The sequence below is a fragment of the Vanellus vanellus genome, assembly GCF_965231255.1.
Source record: "Vanellus vanellus genome assembly, chromosome: 2".
Lineage (NCBI taxonomy): Eukaryota > Metazoa > Chordata > Aves > Charadriiformes > Charadriidae > Vanellus > Vanellus vanellus.
The window spans coordinates 161021548-161048590 of NC_138906.1; the positions used below are offsets into that span (position 1 = coordinate 161021548).

General features: G+C 41.6%; 1 protein-coding gene across 1 annotated transcript; it reads right to left on the reverse strand.

Annotated features, from left to right (window-relative positions):
- Positions 1-7659: 7659 nt before the first annotated feature.
- On the reverse strand, positions 7660-25320 carry HHLA1 (HHLA1 neighbor of OC90; the record flags this gene model as incomplete). The annotated part of the gene is made up of 15 exons (XM_082499255.1): positions 7660-7703; positions 7925-8007; positions 8348-8504; positions 16052-16123; positions 16361-16432; positions 16962-17159; positions 18284-18370; positions 19111-19197; positions 19305-19361; positions 19935-20018; positions 21393-21476; positions 21570-21653; positions 22140-22220; positions 23344-23403; positions 25245-25320. The coding sequence occupies 15 exons, from the start codon at positions 25318-25320 to the stop codon at positions 7660-7662; spliced, it is 1326 nt and encodes a 441-aa protein (XP_082355381.1).
- Positions 25321-27043: the final 1723 nt, after the last annotated feature.

A 27043-nucleotide genomic window follows, 5' to 3' on the forward strand; every position in this document is an offset into this window, starting at 1 on the left:
GGACATAGATATCAGCAGAATTACAATCATTTTTGTTTAATCCAAAGTCAAGAAAAAGCCACACAGCAGACTGGTGTGCCTGGTGAGTTAAGTAGATCAGGCAGAATGTTACCTCTTGAATCTGGGATTGGGAAGACATCAACTTAGAAAATCATCCTTTTGTACCCATATTTCTGCTTGATGCAATTCAGTTTTTACCCTTATCATAGTCAATGTGCATATTACAGCAATGTTGAGCCTTATGTGTCTTTCAAATTTTAACAATGTCCTCTATAAACCTGACTAAGAATACTTATTTCAGTATTGCTTTAGGTGAGTCAACACGCTATGTCGAAGTGCCATAGACGGAAAGTCCATTTAGCAATAAAATCGTGTACTTGAAGTTTCTTTTGTTTTGCAAAGAGTTTCCACATCTTACTTGATCTAACAGGATGTTTAAACAATTCTTCACATCATGTTTAAATGCAGTTATTGTGAAAAAAGGTGTAAATTCTGGAATTACTTCTGTTGAACCCTGTTAATCTGCAATCTGTTATGTTAGTTTGCTTCACATCACAAAAGTCTCTCCCACTTTGTAGTCAAACACTTACTCTGATCTGTGTTGAGACTAATTTAATTTATCATATATTTTCCTAATGCTAAACTCTATGTTGTTTGCATATTCAAGTTCTGGGTGTGTTTGTCCTTAGAAAAATGTGTGTAAAGAATTATTCTGAAGCTCAAAGCCTTGCACTAGTATTCATTAAATGACAGATAATAGGTTGGTTTTGAACTACAGTCACAGTTTACCCTAAATTTAGAACGATTTTCTAAGTAAATCACTCATGGAGTATTTTAGAGCCAAATATATGAACATTTACTTATCAGTTGTCAAATATGTATCTACTGTTGATTATCTGTTCCCCTAAAGTCAAATATTGCATTCATTTCTATTAAAAAACCTTGTAATATTTCATCAAGAAGTGAGTTTATAAATCTATCAGCTCTAAATATTTATAGTCTAATATCCCAAATCTCTTACCTACACATTAGTCTAAAACTCCACAGTCCCAAATAGCTTATTCTACATTGTTATCTTCTGATTCCTGTATTATAGAGTACATGTAGAAAGGCTTACCTTGAGGGATATTATTCGAAAGCAGTTGGATGGAGGACAAATGGATTTCAACAAAGTCAGTACTAAGTTATTTATACCCACTTGGATATATACCTCACCCATGTGATCACTTCCATTATCAAACCCACTTCAACATTTATTAATTAATTCTTCCATGAGATTCCTTAGAGTCATTATGCCCACACTGTATCTTAGTAATATAGCTCCAGCCATGTAAAGGATCCATACTCAGAAGTCTGTTCTGCAGGTGCATTCACAGTATAGTAACTTTCCCTAAGATTTCTGGCTGTAATTAAATAACAATCATCTCATTGTTATTAATCACTCACAAAATCTCTGGGGTATGTGAATATGCCTTTAATAGCTTAGCAAGAGGTAGTGTTCAGTGATGAAAGATGAGTGAAAATTTATACAGCTTTAAACACTGGCATTCCTCAGGGTTGAGAAGTCTGCTCTCGTCTATCCACGGTGGCTCTGATCCAAAGCTGAGTGAAATCCAGGGGAAGGTTGAGTCAGTGCACTTTGGGAAGGCTTCTCCTCATCGGGAAGGTGTGCTTTCTGCCAGGGCCAGACACAGCTACCCTTCAAAGATGCCATCCACAAAGGCAAACTGTTCACCGAGTTTTAACATGGAGAAGTGAGAAGTCTGACAAATTGAGAATTGTAAAAATACTTGTGAACAAAAGGCTTGGCTCCTCCGAGTCCCTGTGAACTACATCCTCTTCACAAAGGCCTTTGACACTGTCTCCCAGAAGATCCTCATAGAGAAGCTGTTGATACTTGGGCTGGATGAGCCCAGTGAGGTGCGATGAAAACTAGGTGGGCCCAGAGGGTGATGGCCAGTGACACAGAGTCTAGTTGGAGGCCAGTGACTGGTGGTGTATGCCAGTGATCAATACTGGCTCCAGTCTTGCTTACATCTTCATTAATGATCTGGATGCTGGGGCAGAGTGTGCCCTCAGCAAGACTGCAGATGACACCAAACTGGGAGGAGTGGCTGATATGCCAGAGGGCCATGCTGCCATCCACAGGGACCTGGACAGGTTGAAGAAATGAGCCAACAGGAACTTCATGAAGCTCAACAAGAAATGCAAAATCCTGCACCTGGGGAGGTACAATGCCATGCACCAATATGTGCTGGGGGCCACCCAGCTGGAAAGCAGCTTGGCAGTAAAGGACCTGGGGTCCTGGTGGACACCAAGTTGAACTTAAGTAAGCAGTGGACTCTTGCAGCAAAGAAGGCTAAGACTATCCTCATCTGCGTTAGGCAAAGTACTGCCAAAAGATTGAGAGAGTGGATCCTTCCCCTCTGCTCAGCACTGGTGAGGCCACACCTGGAGCACTGTGTCCAGTTTTGGGCTCCTCAGTATGAGACAGACATGAACAAACTTGAGACAGTCCAAAGAAGTGCCACAAAAGTGATTAAGGGACTAGAGCATCTCTCATAAGAGGAGGGGCTGAGAGAGCTGGGACTCTTCAACCTATAGAAGGCTCAGGGGGATCTCATCAATGCCTATAAATACCTGAAGGGATGGTGCAAAGAGGACAGAGCCAGAGTCTTTTCACTGATGCCAAGTGACATTACAAGAAGCAGAGGGCACAAACTGAAACATGGGAGGTTCGCTCTGAACATCAGGAAACACTTTTTTACTGTGAGGGTGACTGAGCACTGGCACAGGTTACCCAGAGAGGTTGTGGAGTCTCCCTCTCACTCTCCTCTTCTGGAGATATTCCAAAGCCATCTGGACATGGTCCTGGGGCAGTGGCTCTAGGTGACCCTGCTTGGGCCAGGGGTGTGGACCAGAAGGCCTCCTGAGGTCCCTTTCAGCCTCAACCATTCTGTGATTCTGTATCGATTCTGTACTGACATGTTGCCAGGAAAAGGATAGGGTCCAGTCATACCATTTCTGTGACCGGTCCTATCATGAAACTTTACAGAAGAGTGAAACATGGCAGAAATTATGTCTTAATGGTATCAAAATTTATTTTCATCTGAGTTTTGATGCTTCCAGTTGGAGTCTCCAGGGATTGCCTAAAGTGCATTTTTACGGCCTTGATGATCCTCCTTACCCGTGAGGGAACTGGCAGATGAAGTTGCTAAGCAACTAGCCATCGTATTTGAGAAGTCGTGGAGGTCTGGCAAGGTTCCTGCTGACTGGAAAAGGGGAAACATAACCCCTATTTTCAAAAAGGGAAATAAGGAAGACCCAGGGAACTACAGGCCAGTCAGTCTCAACTCTGTGCCTGGCAAGATCATGGAGCAGATAGGCACATAGTGCAGCCAGCAGCCAGCATGGCTTCATCAAGGGCAAGTCACGCCTGACAAATTTGGTGGCCTTCTACGAAGGGGTTACAGCAGCAGTGGACAAGGGATGATCAAGGGAAGATCAACTGATGTCATCTACTTGGACTTGTACAAAGCGTTTGACACTGTCCCATACGAGATCCTGGTCTCTAAATTGAAGAGACATGGATTCGCAAATGGACCACTCGGTGGATAAAGAACTGGCTGGACAGTCGCACTCAAAGAGTTGCAGTCAATGGCTCAATGTCCAAGTGGAGAGCAGTGACGAGTGGCGTTCCTCAGGGGTCGGTACTGGGACCTGTACTGTTCAACATCTTTGTCGGTGACATTGACAGTGGAGTCGAGTGCACCCTCAGCAAGTTTGCCGATGATACCAAGCTGTTTGGTGAGGTAGACACGCTGAGGGGGAGGATGCCATCCAGAGGGACCTGGACAGGCTGCAGAGGTGGGCCCAAGCTAACCTCATGCAATACAACAAGGCCAAGTGCAAGGTCTTACATCTGGGTTGGGGCAATCTCAAGCACAAATACAGGCTTGGCGGGGAATGGCTGGCGAGCAGCCCTGAGGAGAAGGACCTGGGTGTGCTGATTGATGAGAAGCTCAACATGAGCCAGCAATGTGCGATCGCAGCCCAGAAGGCCAAGCGTATCCTGGGCTGCATCAAAAGAAGTGTGGCCAGCAGGTCAAGGGAGGTGATTCTGCCCCTCTACTCCACTCTCGTGAGACCCCACCTGGAGTACTGCGTCCAGCTCTGGGGTGCCCAGCATAAGAAGGACATGGACCTGCTGGAGCATGTCCAGAGGAGAGCCATGAGGATGATCCAAGGGCTGGAGCACCTGTCCTATGAGGAGAAGCTGAAAGAGTTGGGGCTGTTCAGCCTGAAGAAGAGAAGGCTCCGAGGAGATCTTATTGCGGCCTTCCAGTACCTAAAGGGGGCCTACAGGAAAGCTGGGAAAGGACTTTTTACAAGGGCATGTAGTGATAGGACAAGGGGGAATGGCTTTAAAGTGGAAGAGGGCAGGTTCAGATTAAACATTAGGAAGAAGTTTTTCACTTTGAGGGTGGTAAGGCGCTGGAAGAGGTTGCGCAGAGAGGTTGTTGAAGCCCCATCCCTGGAGGTTTTCAAGGCCAGGCTGGAGGTGGCCTTGGGCAACCTGGTCTAGTGGGAGTTGTCCCTCTCTATGGCAGGGGGTTTGGAACTCGATGATGTTCAAGGTCTTTTCCAACCTAAACCATTCTATGATTCTATGATTTTCAGCCTGACAAATCAGAGTGCGCTTTACTGGGAATAATAATAAACAATGAGTTCTCTGAGATATTGATTTGCCCAGATGCCACAATCATTTCTGTACTTCTGCCAAACATGCACAGAGGCTTTGCAGGACTAAAACCCCTGGAATACGGAAAAACTTTTGGTTTTTTGAGGGCAACCAATGTGTTCACTTTTTTCATGGAACTTTGCTTTTTCGTTCCTTCTCTTATTCTGTATTTTTTCTCATTAATTTTCATTATTCTCCTGGGAAAGCCAAACAGTAAGTCGTAAACAAATCTGACAAGAAGATTGCAAATCAGGACAGGTACCATTAATCTTTTTTCAGCTTCTTTCACAAGACACCTGTAACTGTTTGATACCTTCTAATTCTCTCCCCATGAATAGGCCTGGGCAGGAGATCTCAACCCTTTCCAAGACTTTAGAGTGGAGATGGCTATGACCTACCCCCAGTTCCAGACACAGCTCAGGGACATCCTATCACAGTACAGAGAGGTTAGCACTCTGTTCAAGGACTTGTATTCCTGCTGGAAAAACACAGCATGATTTCCTATAAACACAAAAGTGCCCTTTAGCATGGAGATCAGTGCTACAATTCAGAGATGATTAAATTAATTAAAATAACAATAAGACAGTCTTTTAAAATGGAAACCTTTTCCAAAAATATTTTTCTTCTGTTACTTTTTTTTTATTCAAACCTAAAAAAAACCCAGAAAGTCAAACTGAATTTGATCGTTGTTTTCTCCCCTTACGTCCTTGTTTTCACATCCTTCCTCCTGAGTTCTCAGAAAACTTAATGATAAAAATGTAAGAAACAATATGAGTTTTTTATAAATTGTGTCTTCAGGCTTTAAGATGTTTTTGTGAGATTTAAAAGCAATAGTTGCACAAAGGTGTAATTCACTCATCTCTTCACAGCAGAACTGATCCTGCCTTTGGTGAGGAGACATGCCCCAGAGCGAGATCTCTCCACAGCGTTGCAGTATCATGGCCATGTTAATATTTCCAATCTAAACATTTATTATATCGACATTCCTATTTCTTCCACTGGCCTAATTTTCAATGTCAACTGTAATTGGCAATACTCCGATCTATCCTGCTCTTCGATATGACAAAATCGCTTCTGTCATGCTACTGGGCACAACAGTAAAATGTATTTTGGAAGAGGTCTGCTGCATCCTACCTCTCCCTAGGGGCATCATTCCTTATGGTGCCAGCCTTCTCTTTGGCTTTATATTATTCTGAACACATATTTTTTCAGTGAAACATCAATGTGCACCAACTGTAATGCAAATATCATTTTTTTTTTAATATTAATGGCTTGATGATGTACTTTGGGTTGATACTAACATTACATAGAATCATAGAATCGTAGAATAGTTTGGATTGGAAGGAACCTTTAAAGGCCATCTAGTCCATTCCCCCTGCAATAAGCAAGGACGTCTTCAGCTAGATCAGGTTGCTTAGAGCTTCGTCCAACCTGACCTTGAATGTTTCCAGGGAGGGGGCATCTACCACCTCTCTGGGCAACCTGTGTCAGCATCTCACCACCCTCATTGTAAAAAATTTATTCCTTCTATTTAGTCTAATTTCACCCTCTTTTAGCTTAAAACCCATAACCCCTTGTCCTATCGCAACAGGCCCTGCTAAAAAGTTTGTTCTCATCTTTTCTGTAGGCCCCCTTTAAGCACTGGAAGGTTGCCATAAGGTCTCCCTGGAGCCTTCCCTTATCCAAGTTGATCAACCCCAACTCTCTCAGCCTGTCCTCACAGGAGAGGTGCTCCAGCCCTCTGATAATTTCTGGACCTGCTCCAACAGGTCCATGTCTTTCCTGTGCTGAGGGCTCCAGAGCTGGACGCAGTACTCCAGGTGGGGTCTCACCAGAGCAAAGTAGGGGGCAGAATCACCTCCCTTGACCTGCTGGTTACATTTCCTTTGATGGAGCCCAGAATACGGTTGGCTTTCTGTGCTGCGAGTGCACATTGCTGGCTCATTTCCAGCTTTTCATCCTCCACTACCCCCATGTCTTTCTCAGCGGGGCTGCTCTCAATCCCTTCATCCCCCAGCCTGTATTGATCCTGGGGATTGCCTGACCCAGGTGCAGGACCCTGCACTTGGCCCTGTTGTACCTCATGAGATTCACATGGGCCCACTTCTTGAGCCTGTTCAGGTCTCTCTGGATGGCATCCCTCCCCTCCAGTGTGTCTACCTTGCCACACAGCTTGGCGTTGTCTGCAAACTTGCTGAGGGTGCACTCGATGACACTGTCTGTGTCATTGATGAAGATATTGAACAGTACAGGTCCCAGTACGGACCCCTGAGGGACATATCGCTGCAATGTAGCAAAATATTCTTTCCTTTTTTAGAATTGGCTTTTAGTTCACCAGAGGTGCATATACGGAAGGAGATGAATCTTGGTGAACTCACACAAATATATCACAGAGTGAGAGTACAAGAGGTGTGCATATTTCTTTGGTCAAACTCTGGATTAGATGAGTTGCTGATGTAATGGGAGACTTTTGATTTGGAATAATGAGTAATCTGCATGTGTTTAGCACCAGGAAAAATCCTTCTTGTCTTCAGTATTTCAACTTGCTTTTAAATTATTTTGTATTTTTTAATTTTGATTACTTTATCTTAATTGTAAATAAAACTAGAATAAACTATTTGCATTCACTAGCCGACCATATAAATAATCTGTATAAAATACAGTTTTTAAAAGTCTTTCAATGCTTTTATTACAGTTACATGAGTTACATCATTTGTATGAAATGCATCTGTTTTTATACATTATTTTTACAACGTCTTGGAGGGAGACAAATTTCTAGGTTAACATCTGGTTAATAGCTTGTCTTGTTACAAATATTTGCAAATAACCTGTTACATCCTGATTTTTACACTGAGAAATGAAAGAGACAACTAAAACTGCCATCAATCTTCCAATTTGTAGTAAAATTCCTCAGTGCTTTAGACCAATGTACAGATGTTTTTAAGACATTTTTGTTTTAATGCTGGAAGAACACAAGAAAACTTCTGTCAGAAGAGGTTTTACAAGATAAATATGAAAAACATACATGAAGGTTAAATAATCTTTTTTTTTAATAGCTTAAAAAATTGTTATCCGATAAAATAGCTATGTGATGAAAGACAGCAAACACTGTGGATATCTAAAACTTTTCTTTATACCTTCATAAATACGGCATGTAGAGATATAAAAAGAAAATATACTTACTGTGGGAGTAAGCAACTCTTTTGACTCTTTCACAGACATAACTTGCATTTTTCAAGAACCAGGAATAGTATTCAACACAGTACCTAAAGATGTAGTTAAAGTTAGGAGGGTAGTAGCTTGCTATCTTTCATAAACACAGCTGTATGCATATAATACTGCTAATATTGCATATGGAAATAAAAAGACAGATTCAGACTTCAATGGTGTCATCAGATATTTGAAAAAGATCAGCTGAGCTTTATTCTTTTAGTTTGAATACTGGAAGCCAGACCAGATATTGATCATTGCACTGGGGACCCACTTGGGTCTCAGTCAGTAGCCACAAATTCTCAAAAATAAACAGTGGTGGTTGAAAAAAGGCATTTGAAAAAAGCCCAATGGAGTATTTTAAGCAGAGAGAGAGAAACTAGCATCAGGTTTTACCTCATCGCTTCCTTTCTGGAATATCTTTTCTGACCAACACAGAGGCACAGCTGAAAAAACCTACACAGCTCCATCACACAGGGATTGATCTTTTGCACTATAAGAGTGACAGGAGGCGAGGTCACACGGGACTCCTTGAGGATCGCCTGTGGACACCCTAGGAAAAAAATACAACTCTGGGCTAGTTCAAATACTTGTCTCATTAAATTTCTTACAATGCCTTATCTGGGCTATGAGAAACATGCAGATTAATAAACTCACACGGGTATCTTAAAATCAAATCTGAGTGAGGCAGATAATTGAAAAGAAAACAACACATAGTCTGGAAGTTGCTTAAGTGAAAGCACAAATGTTCTGTTCTATTTATTATTATTTATCATTACTGGTTAGTTACTTAAAACCACATTGCTTTTATTTGTCACAAATGTAAGGAACAAGTCTAAAGATGTAATTCACTTATAATTACCTATTTAGGTGGTGGATTAGTTGCCACTGAAGCATCAGTTTTCCACAGTACAACACAGCAAGACAAAGAACAGCACTGTACACTTATTATATTTGATATTTGCTATATGCATATGCTACTTTAATGAAAAAATTTTCTTCCAGTTCTGCATGCTTCCCTACACCCAACCTCTAAATCTGAATCCTAGATTAAAGATGACTGAGCTAATAAACAAACAGACTCTCACTGCTATCTCCATCACTTTTTCTAGCCTCATTAACAAAATAAACGTGATTTATGCAGAGGTTATGACTTTCTCTCTGTCCATCTCTCCATCTGTCAGTTTTCCCCTTCTTGCTTTTAGTGACTTGAATAATCAGCTAATTTCAGCACAGTTTTTAGGGATGGGTAAAGATCCTCTGGATAAATACATTCCTACAGGTTTCATGAAAACTGACAAGTAACTGGAGGAGAAAATGTCAATTTTTGCCTGCACTGAGAGGAAGGTAGGAATAATTTCTCCATTTTACTATTTGTTTGCCAGGAGCCAGTTGGCTAACCAGTGTTTTTTTCAAGTGACCACCTTTATATTATTTAAACTTAAGAAGAATGCAGGGAAATGGTGTACCTGGGGACGGACTCCCTTTTCCCCTCTCTTGAGTAAGCTAAAAGGAAAATATCTATTTTAGTCTATTCATTGAATCTTCTGCAGTCAGCAGCAAGAGATAAACATTTGCACACCAAACATTTCATCCCGCCAACAAATGCAGCTGTGCCAGACTGCAGAAAAAGCAATACTACAGAATAGGTGATGGCAGCTTATAATAAAATCCTGAACTGCTATGTGTTTTTTCAGTGTCAAATACAATCTCTCTTCAGACTACCTTTCTGTTTGAGAAAAGAGAAAAGAAGGCAGGGTGAAAATGGGGAGAACTGAGAAAAGGTAAGGCAAAATTTAAGCTGTTTTCAGTTTTTCAGGGCCTTTCTGCATTATATTAAGAGAAAATCCTAGCACTTGCCATAGTCTTGTCTTCTCCAAACCATTACCTGTCACACACCACCTTGCACGCTAGCTAACAGTTTTGTTACGATGGGTCAGAATCAAAGGACTTGCTAAAAAAAAAAAAAAAAACGCAATATTTACAATATCCTAAAAGGCTACCAGGGCATTGTTAAAATAAGTGTGCAATCACCTGTTTTGCATATTTAATAACCATGTTCTGAATAGGAGACACTGTGCTTGAGGGCGCACTTTGGGTCCCTGCAGTCAAGCCACCTGACCGGCAAGGCATCCCATCTGATCCTGGGGAGCTGCACGGACACACATCATATTGTCCCCAGCATACAGCAATCCTTCCAAAGGGATGTCTCCCCTACACCAGCATTCTGAAAAATAAGGGACAACCCTGCAAACGCCACGCTGGGACTCTGAAATGATAACCAAGGACCAGGGGGTGAGTGGGCACATTTTGCATGATGTGGGTGTCCCCCTCACATGCACCCATTGGGGTGGAAGAGCCCGAACGTGCAGAGCGAAGGCGGCTGCAGTGTGATTGTCAACCGTTCTTTCCATTTGTGTAACTAGCAGCAGGCTTTGGCCATGTGTAGATAAACCACCTTACCTGCAGAGAATAATCCCCTTAGACAGTGTAATTGCATTTCCAGGTTCACATGTCTCACTTGCTTTATAGCTTTGGGCCAGCTTATGTTATGCGATAGGAGAGGTTACGGAGGTTAAATTTGGACTAATGAAGTTCTGTTGAAATAAGCTTGAGTCATCTAGTGCTGACAAGAACTTTAATATAAAATGGCATTCATGGGCAGGAGGAAAATAAAGGCTCTGCCAACCTGAAAGAGATCGCTGCGAAACTATTTCTCTTCCACCAGCGCTTGCCCAAGGTAACAGGAGTCACGGAGGAGTAATGGGGGTACGCTTGCAGCTCCCAAACTCACGGGCCCCTCCGAAAACCAGTTGTGTGTCAAAGGCGCTACACAAATATCAGATGTAACTGTTCAGTGATGGGCAAGAGGGAGACCCATTCCTCTTTATCTTAGCAGCTTTGCATAAATGTCATTAGGCTTTGTCCACTTAATAGGATTTGACTCTCCTTGCTTTTTTTCCACTCAATGGTAAATAAAAATTAATGATTTCTTGCTTTAACAAGCGCTCTTAATAACCAAAAATGAGAGCACGAGGTTATGAGGTTTTAGTATAAGTTCCCCGTGAAAAGGGATGTTAGAGTTGTTGCGAATAATTAAAACTTGCTAAAGGCCACCGTCCAACAAACCTCCAAGTCTCAACCAAAGTGGGTGCGTGCTGCCCTGCCGAACAGGTGTTAAATGCTTTTCTCAAGCTGTGTGTTTTGTGACCAGAAATTAATCTTTATCTAAATGTAAATTGAATGACTGCAATTTCAATTTGGATTCATCTATGTGGGAAAGGGAAGTCAAATAAAAAAGCTGAAAGTTAAACAGATTGCCTTGCTTTTCATTTTTGACAATCACTTAATTTTAAATAGATGCTATATTTGCATAATACTGTATTTAATGATGAAATTCTCTTTCAATTAATGTTGCATTTACTTTTATTTGAATTGGATAGTATACCCACATCATATTGTGGAAATTAAAATTTTCAGTGCTTCACAGTAATGTTTTATATCTCTTCCATAATAAATTTGTACTGTGAAATGTATTTTTTGTATTCAATTCATAACTGCCTGCAGTTTTGCACTGAAATTAAAAATATATTTTAAAGTAGGAATTTATTTGAGAACTTTCTTCTCTAAGAATTTTCTTTCCTAAGAAATCGAGTCAGTCAAAAGAGGTCAGAAAACAAAGGAACCACAGCTCCCTGTGCAGAGCTTTGCTCTTGCCTATTTGAAATTACCACGTTACTGTCGCAGGCAAATTAGTGACCAATTCTTCCTGCAGTAGACAGCCCTGTCCATTATTAACTCAATATCACATCTCTCTGACACTAAGATTAAATTTTGCTGCCAGTGAAAAGCAGTCTTATGGCCACTGTGAATAATTCAGACTCACAATATCCCTCCCTGCATGCTCTAATATGCACACTTGCATATTTGATCAGTTGGCGTACACTTTGTGATTTAAGAAATTACTTTTTGGAATAACATCTCAGTCTTCAGAGCATTGTGGATGCTCTCCATTGCTTTGTGATCCCATTGTTCGATTTATTTCCCCAAAGGCATGACTGATACATGCAGGTGGATAGCCTCTGGCATCATGGTTTCTGACAGAGATGCAGTTATTGACTTTGCATTCCCTGATCTCATCAAAATCCATGCTTCCCAGGCTTTTCAAAATGGGCTGGTTCCCACTCCTAGGTTCACCAGTATCTATACTGTTGCCCACTATATCCTCAAGTTAAACTCACACCAAGCAAACAAGACATGCTGAGAACTTCGGTTTTGTGCAGAATTTTTGATGGATGAGAATTACCATAGCATATTTCTCTGCTCCCGATCAGAATAAGAAGACATAGTTCATCTTAAATTCTTCTCTTCACACCATCAAGAGTGCCAAGAAGTCAAATTATATTTATGTGATATGACATTGGCTCATTTTCTTCATGCAACTAATGTACATCATGGGGGGTAAGATGAGGACTCTGGTGTACTGTGTCCAGCTCTGGAGCCCTCAGCACAAGAAGGACATAGACCTGTTGGAGTGAGTCCAGAGAAGGGCCACAAAAATCATCAGAGGGCTGGAGCACCTCTCCTATGAAGACAAGCTGAGAGAGTTGGGGTTGTTCAGCCTGGAGAAGAGATGGCTCTGGGGGGACTTTATAGCAGCCTTCCAGTATCTGAAGGGCGCCTACAAGAAGGCTGCAGAGGGACTTTTTACAAGGGCATGTAGTGATAGGATGAGGGGGAATGGCTTCAAACTGGAAGAGGGGTGATTTAGAACAGATATTAGGAAGAGATTTTTCATTCTCAGGGTGGTGAGGCACTGGAACAGGTTGCCCATGGAAGTTGTGGAGGCCCCATCCCTGGAAGTGTTGAAGGCCAGGCTGGATGGGGCTTTGAGCAACCTGGTCTAGTGGGAGGTGTCTCTCCCCATGGCAGAGAACTAGATGATCTTTAAGGTCCCTTCTGACCTAAACCATTCTATGATTCTATGATTCTGAGCTCTTTAAACAGAAGTAAAATGAGAGAAAGATCAAAAAAGGATGTTTGGCTTCCTATCTCCATGGTTTGAAAATCCTCTTATGTCAAGAACTACTCCTTGGCTCAGCACCAGTGAGTCTTCTCCTTGGAAAGGAGGTGTGTCAGTAGATAGTTTCCCTACTGCAGTGTTCTCAACCCTCCCAGGCAATAGCTTCATCCCCCTCTTCCCTGCTACTGCCTTTCTTTGGGACTTGTGCTTATATCATCACTTGGTGCTGCTGTCAAGCTTTGTTTTTCATAGTCAGTATTTTTAACTCTGATATAACATTATTTACTTCTGAAAACAGATGCCCCACTGAGTCGTATGCTCTCAAATGTTTTCTTTTCTAAAACGATGAGTAAAAAAATAAAATAAAAAAAAAAATTAAAAAAGAAGACCAGCAACCCAACATATGCTGATAAACTCAGCCAACCAGAACAGGACTGGGAACTACAAAAAACCTGATCAGAATCAGCAAAAGCACAGGAATCTGGTCTTGGATTGCTGCAGTAGGCAACAATGGCATAACCAAGGAGAAATGCAAATGACACCAAAACGGTAAGATACTACAGTTCATCTGCTGTTCAATATTCACCTACTTTGTGATTATTCCCAGTGACAGAAAATTTGAAGATTTGTGAAAGAACCTTTCTCTCTGACTCAAATATGTTTACTCACCCCCGCAAAAAAAAAAAAAAAACAACAAAACCAACCAAGCAAAATAACCCAAAACAAAACAACAACTACAAAAAAAATAAAAAAACAAAAAAAAAACCACAAAACCAAACCCTTTACAGACAAGTAAAGTCACGTTGGAATTCAGCAATGAGCTGAGAAGTCAGTATTCAAAATATCATTAGAAATGCTGAGATTAGGGAATCCAAGCCAGAATTTGGATTTCAAGCTTCCAGGTAATCCCAAAATGAAGACGTGAGGGTTGCCTGTATGGAGCCATGGAGCTGGCTGCATCCCCGATGCTCTGGGTCAGCTCTACTAGCAGAGAAGGACCACAAGGCTGCAGTTTCCCTTCATGTGAAAACCTGCTGGTGATGCTCAGTTTCTCACTTTGCCTCTTATGTTTTGACAGGCTGTCAGCAGAAGTTTTCTCTTTAGTTAGATTTATTAGGAATCCATATCAAAGACCCACAACTTCCTTTGGTAACGCCAGAATGGTGCAGTTTCCTGCTAATCCATCACAACCAACAAATCAACATTTCTCTTTGCTCTCCTTTCCTACCATCCTTCAGAATATGCAGGTCTTTACTTGCTTATATTATCAATATTTCTTTTGTTGTTTTATTTCCCAGATGTCAGAACAGACCTTTGAAAAGTATTATTCGGCTGGCGTTTTAGTTCTTTGGACTTCTCTAGTTTTATCTATAATATCAAGTCCAAACGATACGGAAGACCCCTGTAATGTAGTCAGATCTATTATCTTTACACTACCCAGTGTCTATGCTTCTCTTAGACAGTTGCCACACAGAAACACAAGCAGCTGATGGACAGATTTCCAAAATTTCCTCCTCACCACCCAGCAAGGTTCGTGTTCCCAATCTTTGTGGTAGCAGCAGGGTCAACTTCAACTGAGGGACGAGGGAGAGCCGCTTCCCAGAACGTTCCATGAGCTCATAGCTCCATCACAGCTCTAAGCAGTCAAACTGGCAGGACATAGTCCTAATGCCACGAAACCTTGGAATTGAACTACCTGCTTATTCTGGAAAAGTGGGGACCATTTTTTTCCTTTCTAGTCTCGAGCTGAGCACAGGCATTGCCCCAGCTTCATGCACTATAGGAGTTTTCACACCGACCTCTGTGGTAGCTGCCAAATTTCTCTTCTCTCCCTGAAAAGATTATGCTGCACAAAATAGCGAATAATCACAATCACAGTCTGGACTACAGGCACATAGATTTTGTCTGGATCCCAGAACAGGCAATCTGGATTTTCCCTCCAAATAGAACAGCACTATGAAATCATAACAATACTGATGTGCTTTCCTTATTAGTATCAATGCTGGAACTTATACACCAACATATCCCTCAAATTTACTTCCTTAACTACCAGGTTAATGAGTAGCACATAATCAGGAACTGTGACATACATGCAACTTCAGCTGTACCTTGCTGCCGCTCAGCTGGCCGATTGGCTTGGTTTCCAGTGTGACCACTGGGAGCAAGGACACCAGTCTGGGAGTGGAAGGACTCCCAAGGGACTAAAGCTGTTGACAGGATGGGGGTGTGTTTTAGCCAATTTTAGGTGTCCATGATGTTGGTATCTAGAGCTGAACTAGTCGTCTTCACTCCCAAAGACTGGGATTTGCAGCTGAGATTTATTCCCTTTGTACTCCTGAGCTCTGCTCCTACTTTGCCAATCCAGGAGTAGGCAGCCTGGATTCAGACACACACGTGCTCAGCATCCAAAGTAGGCGCTGGACTGCCCCAGAGTTCAGACTCCCATCCTGGCATTGAATCAGGTCCAGTTTTTCAAAGTATATAACCTCTTACTAAATACTTATGTATAAATATAATTTTATTGCACACATGAGTATATAATACTTGTAAGTGGAGTGACACATCATCATATATTTACCGTGCTGAGCTCTTAAATTCTAACTGCTTTGGTGCTTAAAAGGAAGAACGGAGCTTTCCTAAAAATACAGTTGATAATGGTTCTTCTTTAGCTGAAAAAGTAGTTTTCAGTATTGTAAATTCAGGGCAATTCTGGAGATTTCATGTGGCATGGATTTACTTAATAATTTTATTTGTACCGACAGGGAGATTTAAAGCATGACACTTTCTTTTAGAGTAAATGAATTTTAAGTTTCTCCAATAGCTAATCCATGTTAAAATTAACACACAGAGTACATATGTTAATTTTTCCACCACAATGCAATTTATATTTTGAATGTGTGATTGTGTATGATTCACAAAAAATCCCCATGGAAGCAGTCCCTTATACATTTTGGGTGTTTATATACCTAAGAGATCACATAAATTAAACATGTGTGTTTTTTCTGCATGGGAAAATTTGCAAATTGATATACTTTCAAACATACTATACTTTTGCTGCATGAGGTGCAGCTACTTACTGGTAGCTGAGTAAAGCTTCAGTGTCACACCAGGCCTGTGGGGTGGTGTAGGCAGCACTGAGGAAGGCAAATCTGAAGGTGGGAAAAGAATGTAAATTGCCTTGACATCTTAATAGGAAAAAAAATAAAGGAAGGTTGATTGAAAGAATAACAGGAAAAAACAAAGCTGAAGTCATGGACTACTAATAGACACATACATAGACATCGATGTATAAATACATTCACAGTCACCTATTTCTATATATATTGCTTTTCATTTCATAAATGTGCCAAGTGACACATTTTGTTATTATCCCAGATTAATCTCACCTGGCTCTGTTTGCATCAGCTTGCTGATTTCTTGAGGAGACACCGTCTGCATCCAAAATGCGTACACGTCAGCTATGGGAACAGAAAGACACATGCTTCATGTCATTCAGGATATCTGTCTACTGAGAACTGCTATAAGTGAGACAGCTCAACAGCCAAAGTCCCTCACCCAGTACTTCCAGTGGCATATAAAAATGTCAAGATGAAAAAGGAAGAACAAAAGCTGTACTTTGCTAGATCTTGAAAAGTCCACGGGCTAGGGAAAGGTAGGACATAAAGAAGGTGTATTTAGTGGAGACCAAGAGAACCGGCTCTATGTTGCTTTTTCACGAGTCTGCTCACTATATTTGGGGCAAAATGTGCATGAAGACATAGTTGGCAAAGGTGACCGTGAGGAGCAAGGCTTAATTTTCCCCCAAAGAGTATGAAACTATAGGTAGACCCTATAAATGACTTCAGCACTTCTACAATAATAAAATCTACTCACTAGTGACCCAGACTGGGTCTCCCTGAAGGGCCTCCCAAGCTCAACCTCAGACATGGGGTTTCAGCTTTTGGCAAGCAGGGTAAAGCGGGTGTCAATCCTCTGTGCCGTACTCACTGGGGCTGGGCTGCGGGGCTGGTGACAGGGCCCAGCTCCCCCCAGCAGACGGAGGGGGTCCGGCCGTGCCTCGTGGTCTGGAAGCGTCCACGTGCAGTGACGGAAACCCCGATCCTTTCAGTCCAACCGTCTTTGGCCATGGTGGGAACCTCGTGGTGGGGATTTCCTCCCCTTTCAGGGCAAGAGGGATCCTGGTAGCTGGAGAAGCAGGAGAGACAGAGGGAGGGCACCAGCAATGAGCTGTGGATGCTGGTGCCCCACGGCAGCAGCGAGAGTAACACACTGGGGGACAATAATATTTAAAATACTCCCAGAAAATCCCATCTACTCCTTGAGTGCTTCCCATAGTAGGTGAGCAGCCACCTCTCCATTTCAATTTAAATCTGGACACACAGGGAGTGCCAATAATATTTGAAATTTTAACTGATAACTTTTTAATGTGCAAGTTTACATAAACAAAAAAAGAAACTGAAGTGTTCCTGCAAAGTGTTGTGTTTTTTTTTTTTCTTCAGATAAATTATTTTTTATTTCCTAAACTGCTTCACTACAGAGGAAAGAGATGAAAGCTTTTGTCTATGTGAAGGGGAGCAGGCGAGTAGTGGAGGGCAGATACCAGAATTTGAGAACTGATGACATTTTGTGGCAGGAGTGATACTCAGGGCTGGAAGAGATAACAAAGCTTGGTATGTACCTGAGCAAAATAAAAGAGCTTATAAAAAGACAGCAGACTGACTAGGGAAAATGTAGAAATTTTTTGTAGGCAGATGCAGCTGCAGTGATGAGAAGGTATGAGGTAAAATTCTGAATTTCTCTTTGCTCCTACTCTGTGGAAGCAAGTGTGAAGATTTGCTTTTCTGCATTCAAAATGAGGCAGACCATCACTTTTCCATCTTGTAGCCTTGTGTCAAAGCTAAATGCACTGCAGCTCATGAAATGTTCAGGTACTCACAACTGAATGTCATATAATGTCAAAGAAAGAGAAAAAAATGAAAAAAATATAATAAGAAAGGAGAGGAAACAGTTTAAGATATCTTTTTCTTGGTTTAAAAGCAACAATCTTTTTTTTTATTATTTTTTAATTTTCTGCCTCCTTAGAAAATTTCTTTTTCTAAAATTGGGGGGGGGAAGGTCTTTTTATGATAGATCTTCTATTCCCCAGCTAGTCAGTGCATTATTGACCTGAACTTCTGCTGTTTAGGGCAAAATTCTATGTTACTTTGTAATTGTACAACATCACAGTGCTGTGCAGAAAACATATGTGATAACTTATCCAGACATTAACCAAGAAGAATGTCGATTTAGGTCTGACAATACTTGCTCACTTTTAAATGTCCACACGTGTTCTGCTGGTGGATCCACTGTTTTGTTTGGGTCTTCCTGTAATTTCATGAAACTTGAAAAAATTGAATCTAGATTTTTGAGGTATGAGAAGACAGGATTAGTATGCTCACCGTCCATCGTGTATTGTGTGATAAAAAGGAAATAAATCAGGTTCTGGTATAAAAGAAACAGCTCTTGTCTTTTTAAATGAAAGTCACTTTTGGCAAAGTGTTTTTGACTATTTTTTTTTTTAAAGGAACTGAAGTATGCTACAGCTTTCAGCACAGGTGAACTTGCCACTGATTTCACTCTCTGCCTTTTTTAATCAAGCATTGAAAATGACAAACAGTCATGTTTTGGGTGGAGGAGCCATGTGGCACACTGGCTGAGTGTATTCGATTCCTTTCTGAAAGTAACTCACATAAAGGTAGGAGACAGTTTGTGCTGAGAGCTAAGGGAGGTACCCGTTTAGATTAGGAGCATCAGGAAGCCTCCCCAGTTCAGTGCCAAATTCTGTAAAAGCTCTCATCCCAGGAGGTTTTGTTCATTCCTCTTCTAGGAAACCTTGTAGCTAATGATTTAAAAGCTTGTAAATTTTACTTATAGTTGTCATATAAATATTATTTTATGCTTACAACAATACAAATCACTAGTCTATTTAATAATAATATATAATAATGTATAAATGGACACAAATAATAATAAAAATATAAAATATATTTAAAAAAAAATTTTTACTTTATGAAGGTGGAGTATTCATTGCAAGTGTTACCTGCATGTGGTTTGCATTGTTGTTGTTGTTTCCTTTTATTCCCCAGGGTGTACTTACCCAGGTCAGAAGATGTGTTACTGGAAAATGTATAATTAATAACAGGAGACTTCTGCAGCATTTCCCAAAAGTCAGACAGATTTCTCCCTGAAAATAGAAATGCTTACAAATATCAAGAAAGATTGTTTCTAGTATAAGTCACCACTGAGAATAAATAGGGTTATATTTTGGGGCAGACTGGTTTGAACATTTACCTGTCTGCCCTGTCATCACACAGATGTAGATACAATCTGAATCATTGCTCTGACGCACTGAAAAGCAAAAATAAGTAAACCAGATCATTGTTACCAGTTTTCATTACATGATATTATCTTAAACAGTTGAAAACATGAACGCAAACTGGTATGTGGCTACTACAACTGGCCAAACATTTTCTTTTTGATCTGTTTTTTGAAAACAACCTCGAACCAGAACAAATTCCAAATGTTAATATTTCCAGGGGAAGTGTTTCTATCTAATTAAATTTCTAAATTATAAGCATTTTCACATAGAGGAAAAAAAAATAATCTTCAGATGGTATAGAACATAATATTCTTTGGGAATCATAATTCCCCCAAACACCAGTATCTAATAATAATTCACCAAACTTTCAAACAAAACATAGCTGCTCATAGGAACATATGTGTGTACTTATTATATATATACACATTATATATGTGTCTTGTTCCTCTAAGGAGACTTTGTTTACAACAACAGTCCATACTTTGCAAGAAAAATGCTGCTGAGTAAGGGCAATAGGCTTTTATATGCATCTATGCTTGTTTCCATGCCAGGAGTAAATCAGACAAATAAGACAATGGTAAATGTTAAAAGGAAATGCAAACCTGAGAGAATAGAAGTGGATTTGAAAATTTCTGTGAGATAACTGGTGGAGTTTCCAATAATATCAACAAGTAAAGCTGTAAAATCTAGGCAACAAAATAGAGACAGTTTATTATCGAAAACACATATTGTATCATCTATGCTAAATCAAAAAAACACTTTTATAGGTGATCATATTTTGGATATATGCTTCTGTGTCACAATTTTTAAAATACTTTGAAGGTCAAAATGTTTCTGAGAATGGAAGTGGACTTAGGAAGCCACTGGAAAACTCTGCAGAAGTATATTTCAAAGATTATATCCAAAATAACACCAATGTGCCTAAAAGTAAAGTTAAATGGAATTTATCTATTCAAGAGAACAATTAAAAGTAACATTCTACTTAGTCTGCTTAAATGTAGGAGAACTAAATCTTGAAGGTTTTGCCTGTACTAACTGCCTATCTACCATGTAGGACCTCCCAGGAGGCATCTGATGATCTCCTTTGAGGTCTACTTCAGACATACCAATGGTAACATTGTCAGCTCAAAAAATGGCTAGTGGTGGTGGTGGTAGTACGACTTTTTAAAACAGGTTCTAGCAGTAACAGATCAATGTTCTCACTTAGGGAGTGATAGACATGAGCCCTGTGTTGGGCCCTTAAATTTTACTGCTTGGGAGGATGCTCTAATCACCAAGATATTCTGGATTTGGGGCAGAAAGATTAAAGTTTCTACATTATCCTCCAAGGCAGACTGGGTCTTTATGCAATAAGGTTTGTGAGATGTTTCGGTCCAGAAAGCCATTGTGGCTCATGCGTGTGGTCATCACATGCAGCTTAGAGGGTATGTGTTCTGGTCCCTAGCAGCTGAGCTACTCTTGATACCTCACATTAAACAGCTATAGAATTGAAGGGCTCAGACCCATCTGGGGATGTTAAATACTGTGAGATCAGAGGTGTGAATGAGGATTATAGGTGAAGGATTTGCCCAACAACATTTTACACTCCATTAAACAGTTCTATGAATAGGTTAACCCTTGCTTTTCACTCCTGTTGGGCTCATTGAAGTTATTGGAGTCTATTGGTGCAGAGAAGCCCTTGTTCATCCCCTGTGGGTTATCTCAGGAGAACAAAAGTAGATAAGGTAATGTGTCACACATTGCTGGGTGGTCTCTCCTGCACTGCTGTTTGTGTTCCAAGGAGGAAAGTGGGGGTCTTTCCACTGGGTAAACCATGCTGGTCGCTTGGCTGATGGCTCCATCCCAGACTGGCTGGCTGGGTGCAGCCAAGTGAGACTGAGTTCATCGAGTCTTCCCCCAGGTTCAGAGCAGCCACTCTTTGTGAGTAATGGCTGTTGACCTCAGTTTGGCGATGCTGCTCGTAAGGATGAAGTCTGCAGAATTCAGGCTACAGCTTTCGGCTCCAAAGGAAATAACTCAGCTTAAGCAAATGCAATTGCCAACCTCTCTTGTGTGCCCACCTGTCAAGTCATTTGTCACATTGTTCAAACAGTAGCAGTAATGCATAGGGAACTTGCCAGGGTCAACATTTTTCACGTTAGAAACTGTAGGGAGAGACAAAGAAAAATCGGTATCTGGATGCACAGACTGCGTGAGAGAAAATGCTCCTGCACGGAGCGAAGCGCTGAGGCACTCACTGTTATAAATGGTGACTGACACTTTGTGGAAGGCAAATGAGCTGTACGACGTGATGCTCAGCAAAGAGAAGAGTTTTTTGGTACCTGCAGAAACACATGCCAGTGCTATTAGCGGTCAGAACAAATTATGAGAACAGCATGTTTTGACTCTGCTCATTTAATTTCTAAAATACTCCTGAGGTGCTGATACTATGCAGCTGCCTGAGACTCGATTCTTTCTCATTTCCACTGAGGGAAGGATCATTTGTATTACTTCTCCTTTTTTCTTTTTTTTTTTTTTTTTAATTTTTTAAATTCAAACCTAAAACCTAAACTGAATTACAAAGTGCTTTCTAAAGGCATCCCATAAGTAATTACATCGAGTCTATATATAAACACATACCGATTTCTAGATTCTTTGGGGCAGGCAGCTATCTGCATTACAAACGCACCAGGGTATCGCGCTCCTAGAATCAATTCTGGAGGCAGACAGAATGCATTTATGGCTTCTCCTGCTAACACCCTCAGCCCTTTATCTCATTCACCGCCGGGCTTCCAGCCTGCATGACCTGCCCGGCCTTGTCACATTACCTCTGAGCGCTGTGCTCAGCATACCGTTCACCAGCTCTGTCAGGTTAATAGCAGCCAGGTCCACGGACTTCGCAGGCAGCTCTGAAAAAGAAGGGGTCTCTGAGCAGCTGGCGGCACAAAGAAATGGCCGTTAATCCCCTGCTTATACGGGGCAAAAATCTTCCAGAATGGGAAAAACAAAAATGAGAAGATTATGTATAGGGTTGTGCCAAAAAACCTGTGGTGAGAAAAAAAAAAATATTCCAGGAGTGCAGAGAGGAGTCTGGAAAATAATAAGATAAAGTGGTCAGTTCAATGGTAGGTCAAAATTTAGGTCGGGTTTTAAGTCACATCTTCCCTTGAGCATGCTCTTGAGCAGGCCGCCAGGGAGCAGAAGCCAGTCCTGACGTTTTGGTGCCCCCTCCTGCTGGGCAAGGAGTATTTACTGCCAGAATTGCAGCAGACGTCTCTTTGCAGATCACAAACAGAGGAGAAAGTATCTGGGAAATGTGCCCCCTTCCCCAATTCTACATAGAACTGTCATGAAAATGCAGATTTTATTTTTTTTTTTTTAGCTACCTTGATGGCTGTAGTGCTACGGCAGAACAAACTGACTGTAGTTGAGTCACACTTTCTATTTTAACATGTTTTCTTTCTGTTGGTGTTGCCTGTTTGTTTTTCCCAAGTCAAAATTTCCGAAGATGTTCTTTTGCTTCCCTCCCACAAATTCATGCAGAAGCAGAGCAGTGTGGGATCTGTGTGTGTGTGTGTGTGCATGACAGAGAGAGAAAAAACAGAGCAGGATGGAAAAAGAAGAACAGAAAGCCGAGATGAGAACAAAATCGAATTTGGGGAGAGACACAATTTTCCAATGACATCAGTATTATTTTTAACCAATTCGAAACCAAGCTGCACCCCAAGGCTGGAAGCAGGGTTTGTCCACAGTGTAGAAGAGAAAAAAGAAAACCAAAGGGAATGGAAAGCTATGAAGGAGAGAAAGGAAAAAGAGAAAACAACATTTTAGGTTCCTGGAAGGAGGGAGGTTAAACTCACCAGGAACGTGGGTAAGCCCTGTGTTGGGTGAGGAACCCTCGCAGCAGCGGTGGGTTGGGGCTCACGGACTCTGCAGGAGAAGGGTGCACCCACCACCACCTCTGTGTCCAGCACAATACCTCCACTCCCATTAACACCCCCACACAGGATTTCCCGATGTGCTGCTTGTTACCTGCGGTAGCCAGCACTGCCACTTGCTTCTCTTTCTTATTTTCTCTTCTTATGCATGAAGCTGCGAAATGAAGAAAGTGAAGAAAGAGACTGAGAAACAGTTTCCCCTGTTGAGCTCTCTGCCCAGGTTACTTTGCTGCTCTTATTTATTATAGCTCTGAAACCGATGGACATTTTAGCAATGCAAAGCAGGCCACCGAGCATCCACAACTGCAGCTGAACAGGGGCCTTAGAATAAGGATGTCCTAAAGGACTTGCCATGTCCTTTAGGTGCCAGCTAAAGAAAGAAAACAGGTTAAATGTCAGACCTTGTCCCCTTAATTCAAGAATCAAAAGAAAAAAGATAGTTTCAAACTGTTGTAGAGGTCTGCACTAAGTTTGCACACAACATTGTCTGCAAGGTACATAGTACGACAAGGCCAAATCTACACAAATCTTCATGGGCTGTGTGCATGTGTGTTATTCAGAGCAGTCATTCAATTGAGTACTGTTCTCAAGAGCTGTTTTGTGGGAGGAATGAACTGGAGCAGGGCTCAGGAGATTGGACTCACTCCAATGATTGGATTCCCTCAGTGACCAGCTAGGGCAAGGTGCAGAGCAGCAACAGACATTGCAGGACAAGTTGAAGTGTGGGAGTTTGGTGCTTAGGCTCCCTATCCCATCAGTGAAGAGCTGAGTGACTCCACAGAGTAATCCATAAGGCTCTCCAAATCATAGAATCATTTAGGTTGGAAAAGACCTCTAAGCCCATTGAAACCAACCATAAACCTAACACTGCCAAGTCCACCACTAAATCATGTCCCTAACACCACATCTACACATCTTTTAAATGCTTCCAGGGATGGTGGCTCAACCACTTCCCTTGACCCTTTTGGTGGAGAAATTTTTCCTAGTATCCAATCTAAACCTCCCCTGGTGCAACTTGAGGCTGTTTCCTCTTGTCCTATCGCTTGTTACTTGGGAAAAGAGATCAACGTCCACCTCGCTACAACCTCCTTTCAGGTTGTTGTAGAGAGCGATAAGATCTCCCCTCGGCCTCCTTTTCTCCAGGCTAAACAACCTCAGTTCCCTCAGTTCCTCCTCATAGGACTTGTTCTCTAAACACCTCACCAACTTCATTGCCCTTCGTTGGCCAAATAAGCCAGTGCTAGCAAATGCTAAACTCCCTTGCCTCTCTGAATCTTCATCTTCTCAGTCCATCCAAGCTTCCCAGAGGGAAGTCCTCTATGGGAGCTGGTGTTGAGGAGGGCTCAGGTCAGTGGTGGTGATGTCCCACTCTGTGTTATAACCTAATGGGCAGAGGTCTCACTAGGGAGTAGAAAGCCTGGGTTCAGCTTCCTCTTCATCAAGAAGAAATCTGTAGGACTGGGAGCAGCAGAAGGAAGAGGAGATGTGATTGCGTGATCTGGTTGTTTGTACCTAAATTGGTGAAACCAGAGTGCATGTCATTCATACAAAAATCTATGCCTTGTACAGAAAGTAACCCCGAATACATTTTCCTTTCTCCTTCTCTCTTTCTACATAAGGAGAAATATCCTATAAAGAATCAATGGTACCAGGTCTGTAAATTGTGTCTCCTCACATGGTGCTAGTCAGCTGTATTAACAACTCTCACTTAGTATGAGTTAAATTTGGACCAACAATCTAGGTGGTAAGAGCTCTTCTAACCCTTCTCTATCTTTCCATATAAACCCTTCCAACTCCAAATTCATGGTGTGGGAGCCAAGAGTAGACCTTTACCATCATCTGCTCTGTCCTTGTGCATGCCACCAAGCCCATCAGCTTTGCCTACATGGGGTGAAAGAAACAAGCCTGACACAGATGTGGGAATGGGGCTATGGGAGCAGCTGGGAAAGAGGCACTTGGGCTATTCCCTGGGCAGCACCAAACCATTGTCCTTACCTGTGTTGCAAACCAGAAAGAGACACAGAAATCCCAGGCTTATTTTCGCTGACACGTGCCAGCAGAACAACTGCATTGTGGACTCTGACTTCCAGCAGTTTGGGTTGCCCTAGGAGAAAGAAATATTGTTTTGGTGGCGTTAAAGGTTGCGGTGTTGTACAATTTTGTCCAAACCTTGTCCCAGAATGATGTGAGAAATATTAGGTCTTTGGGATGCAGAGAAAAGATTGGTGGTGTAAATGGCAAAGAATGAGAAATCACACAATTGGTATTTTCTGCATATATGTGAGTGTCACGAGTTTAGTATCTAACTCTTGATTTTTGAGTCCTATGTAATTGTGGCTTTGATGGGACTTGGTAAGGTCATCTACACAGTCCTCTTCTCTGGCAGGACGACCTGTGGCCAAAGGACACTGACACATCAGATGCCTAAACCCTTTCTGTTGAAACAAGATAAAATTTACTTATGTTCAATTTCAGACCAGATATCAACTGAGCTCCTTTTCTGCAGAAATGTGGCTTGCCCAGTCATCTCTGGTCTTGTATTTCTATAGTTAATTATTGTCACCAGGCTGTGTCCTGTGCTGCTTTGCCTGGTTGCTTGGGAGGGATTAAATGTGCTCTCCCTTTCACACAATGAGCTGCTTTCCAGGTTTCAAAGCTTTAATTAGAGGTGGTTAGAAAAAAAGAAGGAAAGTCCTTGCTCCTTTACGTGTTCCCCCTATTTTTTGTGATATCGGAATATGCCAAATACCTCTGTAGATGTCAGAAAACAAGGGAGCATATGAAAATTAGCCAAAAAAACTCCAAACATTTTTTCTCATATCCTCTCAGAGTAGCTAATCTTGCATGTACGCAGCAAACCATTATCCTGAAGATAATACTGTTTGATTAACAAACTATTATCATCATGTTTAAAATCTTTCTCATATTTAATTCACGAGAGAATTAACACATTCTGAAAATAGCTAATTTGAACTTAGCAGTTCTGAAGAGACTCTTCCTTGGGATGATGAAACAATACCAAGCAGTTCTGCGTTTGAAATGTCTGTGTTTGTTCGTCTGATGAGTCAAAAGCTTTTAAGTGCCAGCTCTGCTAATTCAAACAAAGCTCTGAGAAGCTTTTTAGGTAGTTCGTCCTATCTATTCAGTCCGTCTGCCTAATCCTTTTTACTCAAACCCAAGCCTATGCTCATCCATGGTTCCTGCACAGCATGTGCAGAAGAGCGGGGCTGAGGCAGAGAGATAGACATGGCCAAAACCCACTCCCTAGACTTCATACTCCCTCACCTTTCTGTGAGCTGGACTAACTACGCATGGACAGAGTCCAGTGTCCAATGGACCAGTCTAGCATCAAAAATCCTAAGCTTGGCTCTTCTTGCAAGAATATTTGGGATCTGACCAACTACTAGACTACAGACCATGAATGTATTGCTGGCATGAGAATTACAGGGCCTGAAGCCCCATCAAGGGTATCCCTGCTGCTCCTATCCAGTATTATGAAGCTTACTGGCACTTGTAACAGCTTTTTCTATGGACCTGTAGACTCTGTAGTCAGGGGAGACTGTAGCACGGTAGCTCAAGCCTGCTAACATGCTGGTGGGATGGAAGCAGTGGTGACGTAATCTTCATTAAGATAGGTATAAAACTGATCCACACATAGATTCTGCTCGGTTGTGTTTTTTCCCCCTCTAAGGTTTGACTGTATGAAACAGAGAGGAGTTAATGAGTGATACTCCTCAGTGGTGCTGAATTTGAAGAACTGGTGCTTTGCAAAAGTGCAGGGACATGGCTGTTGG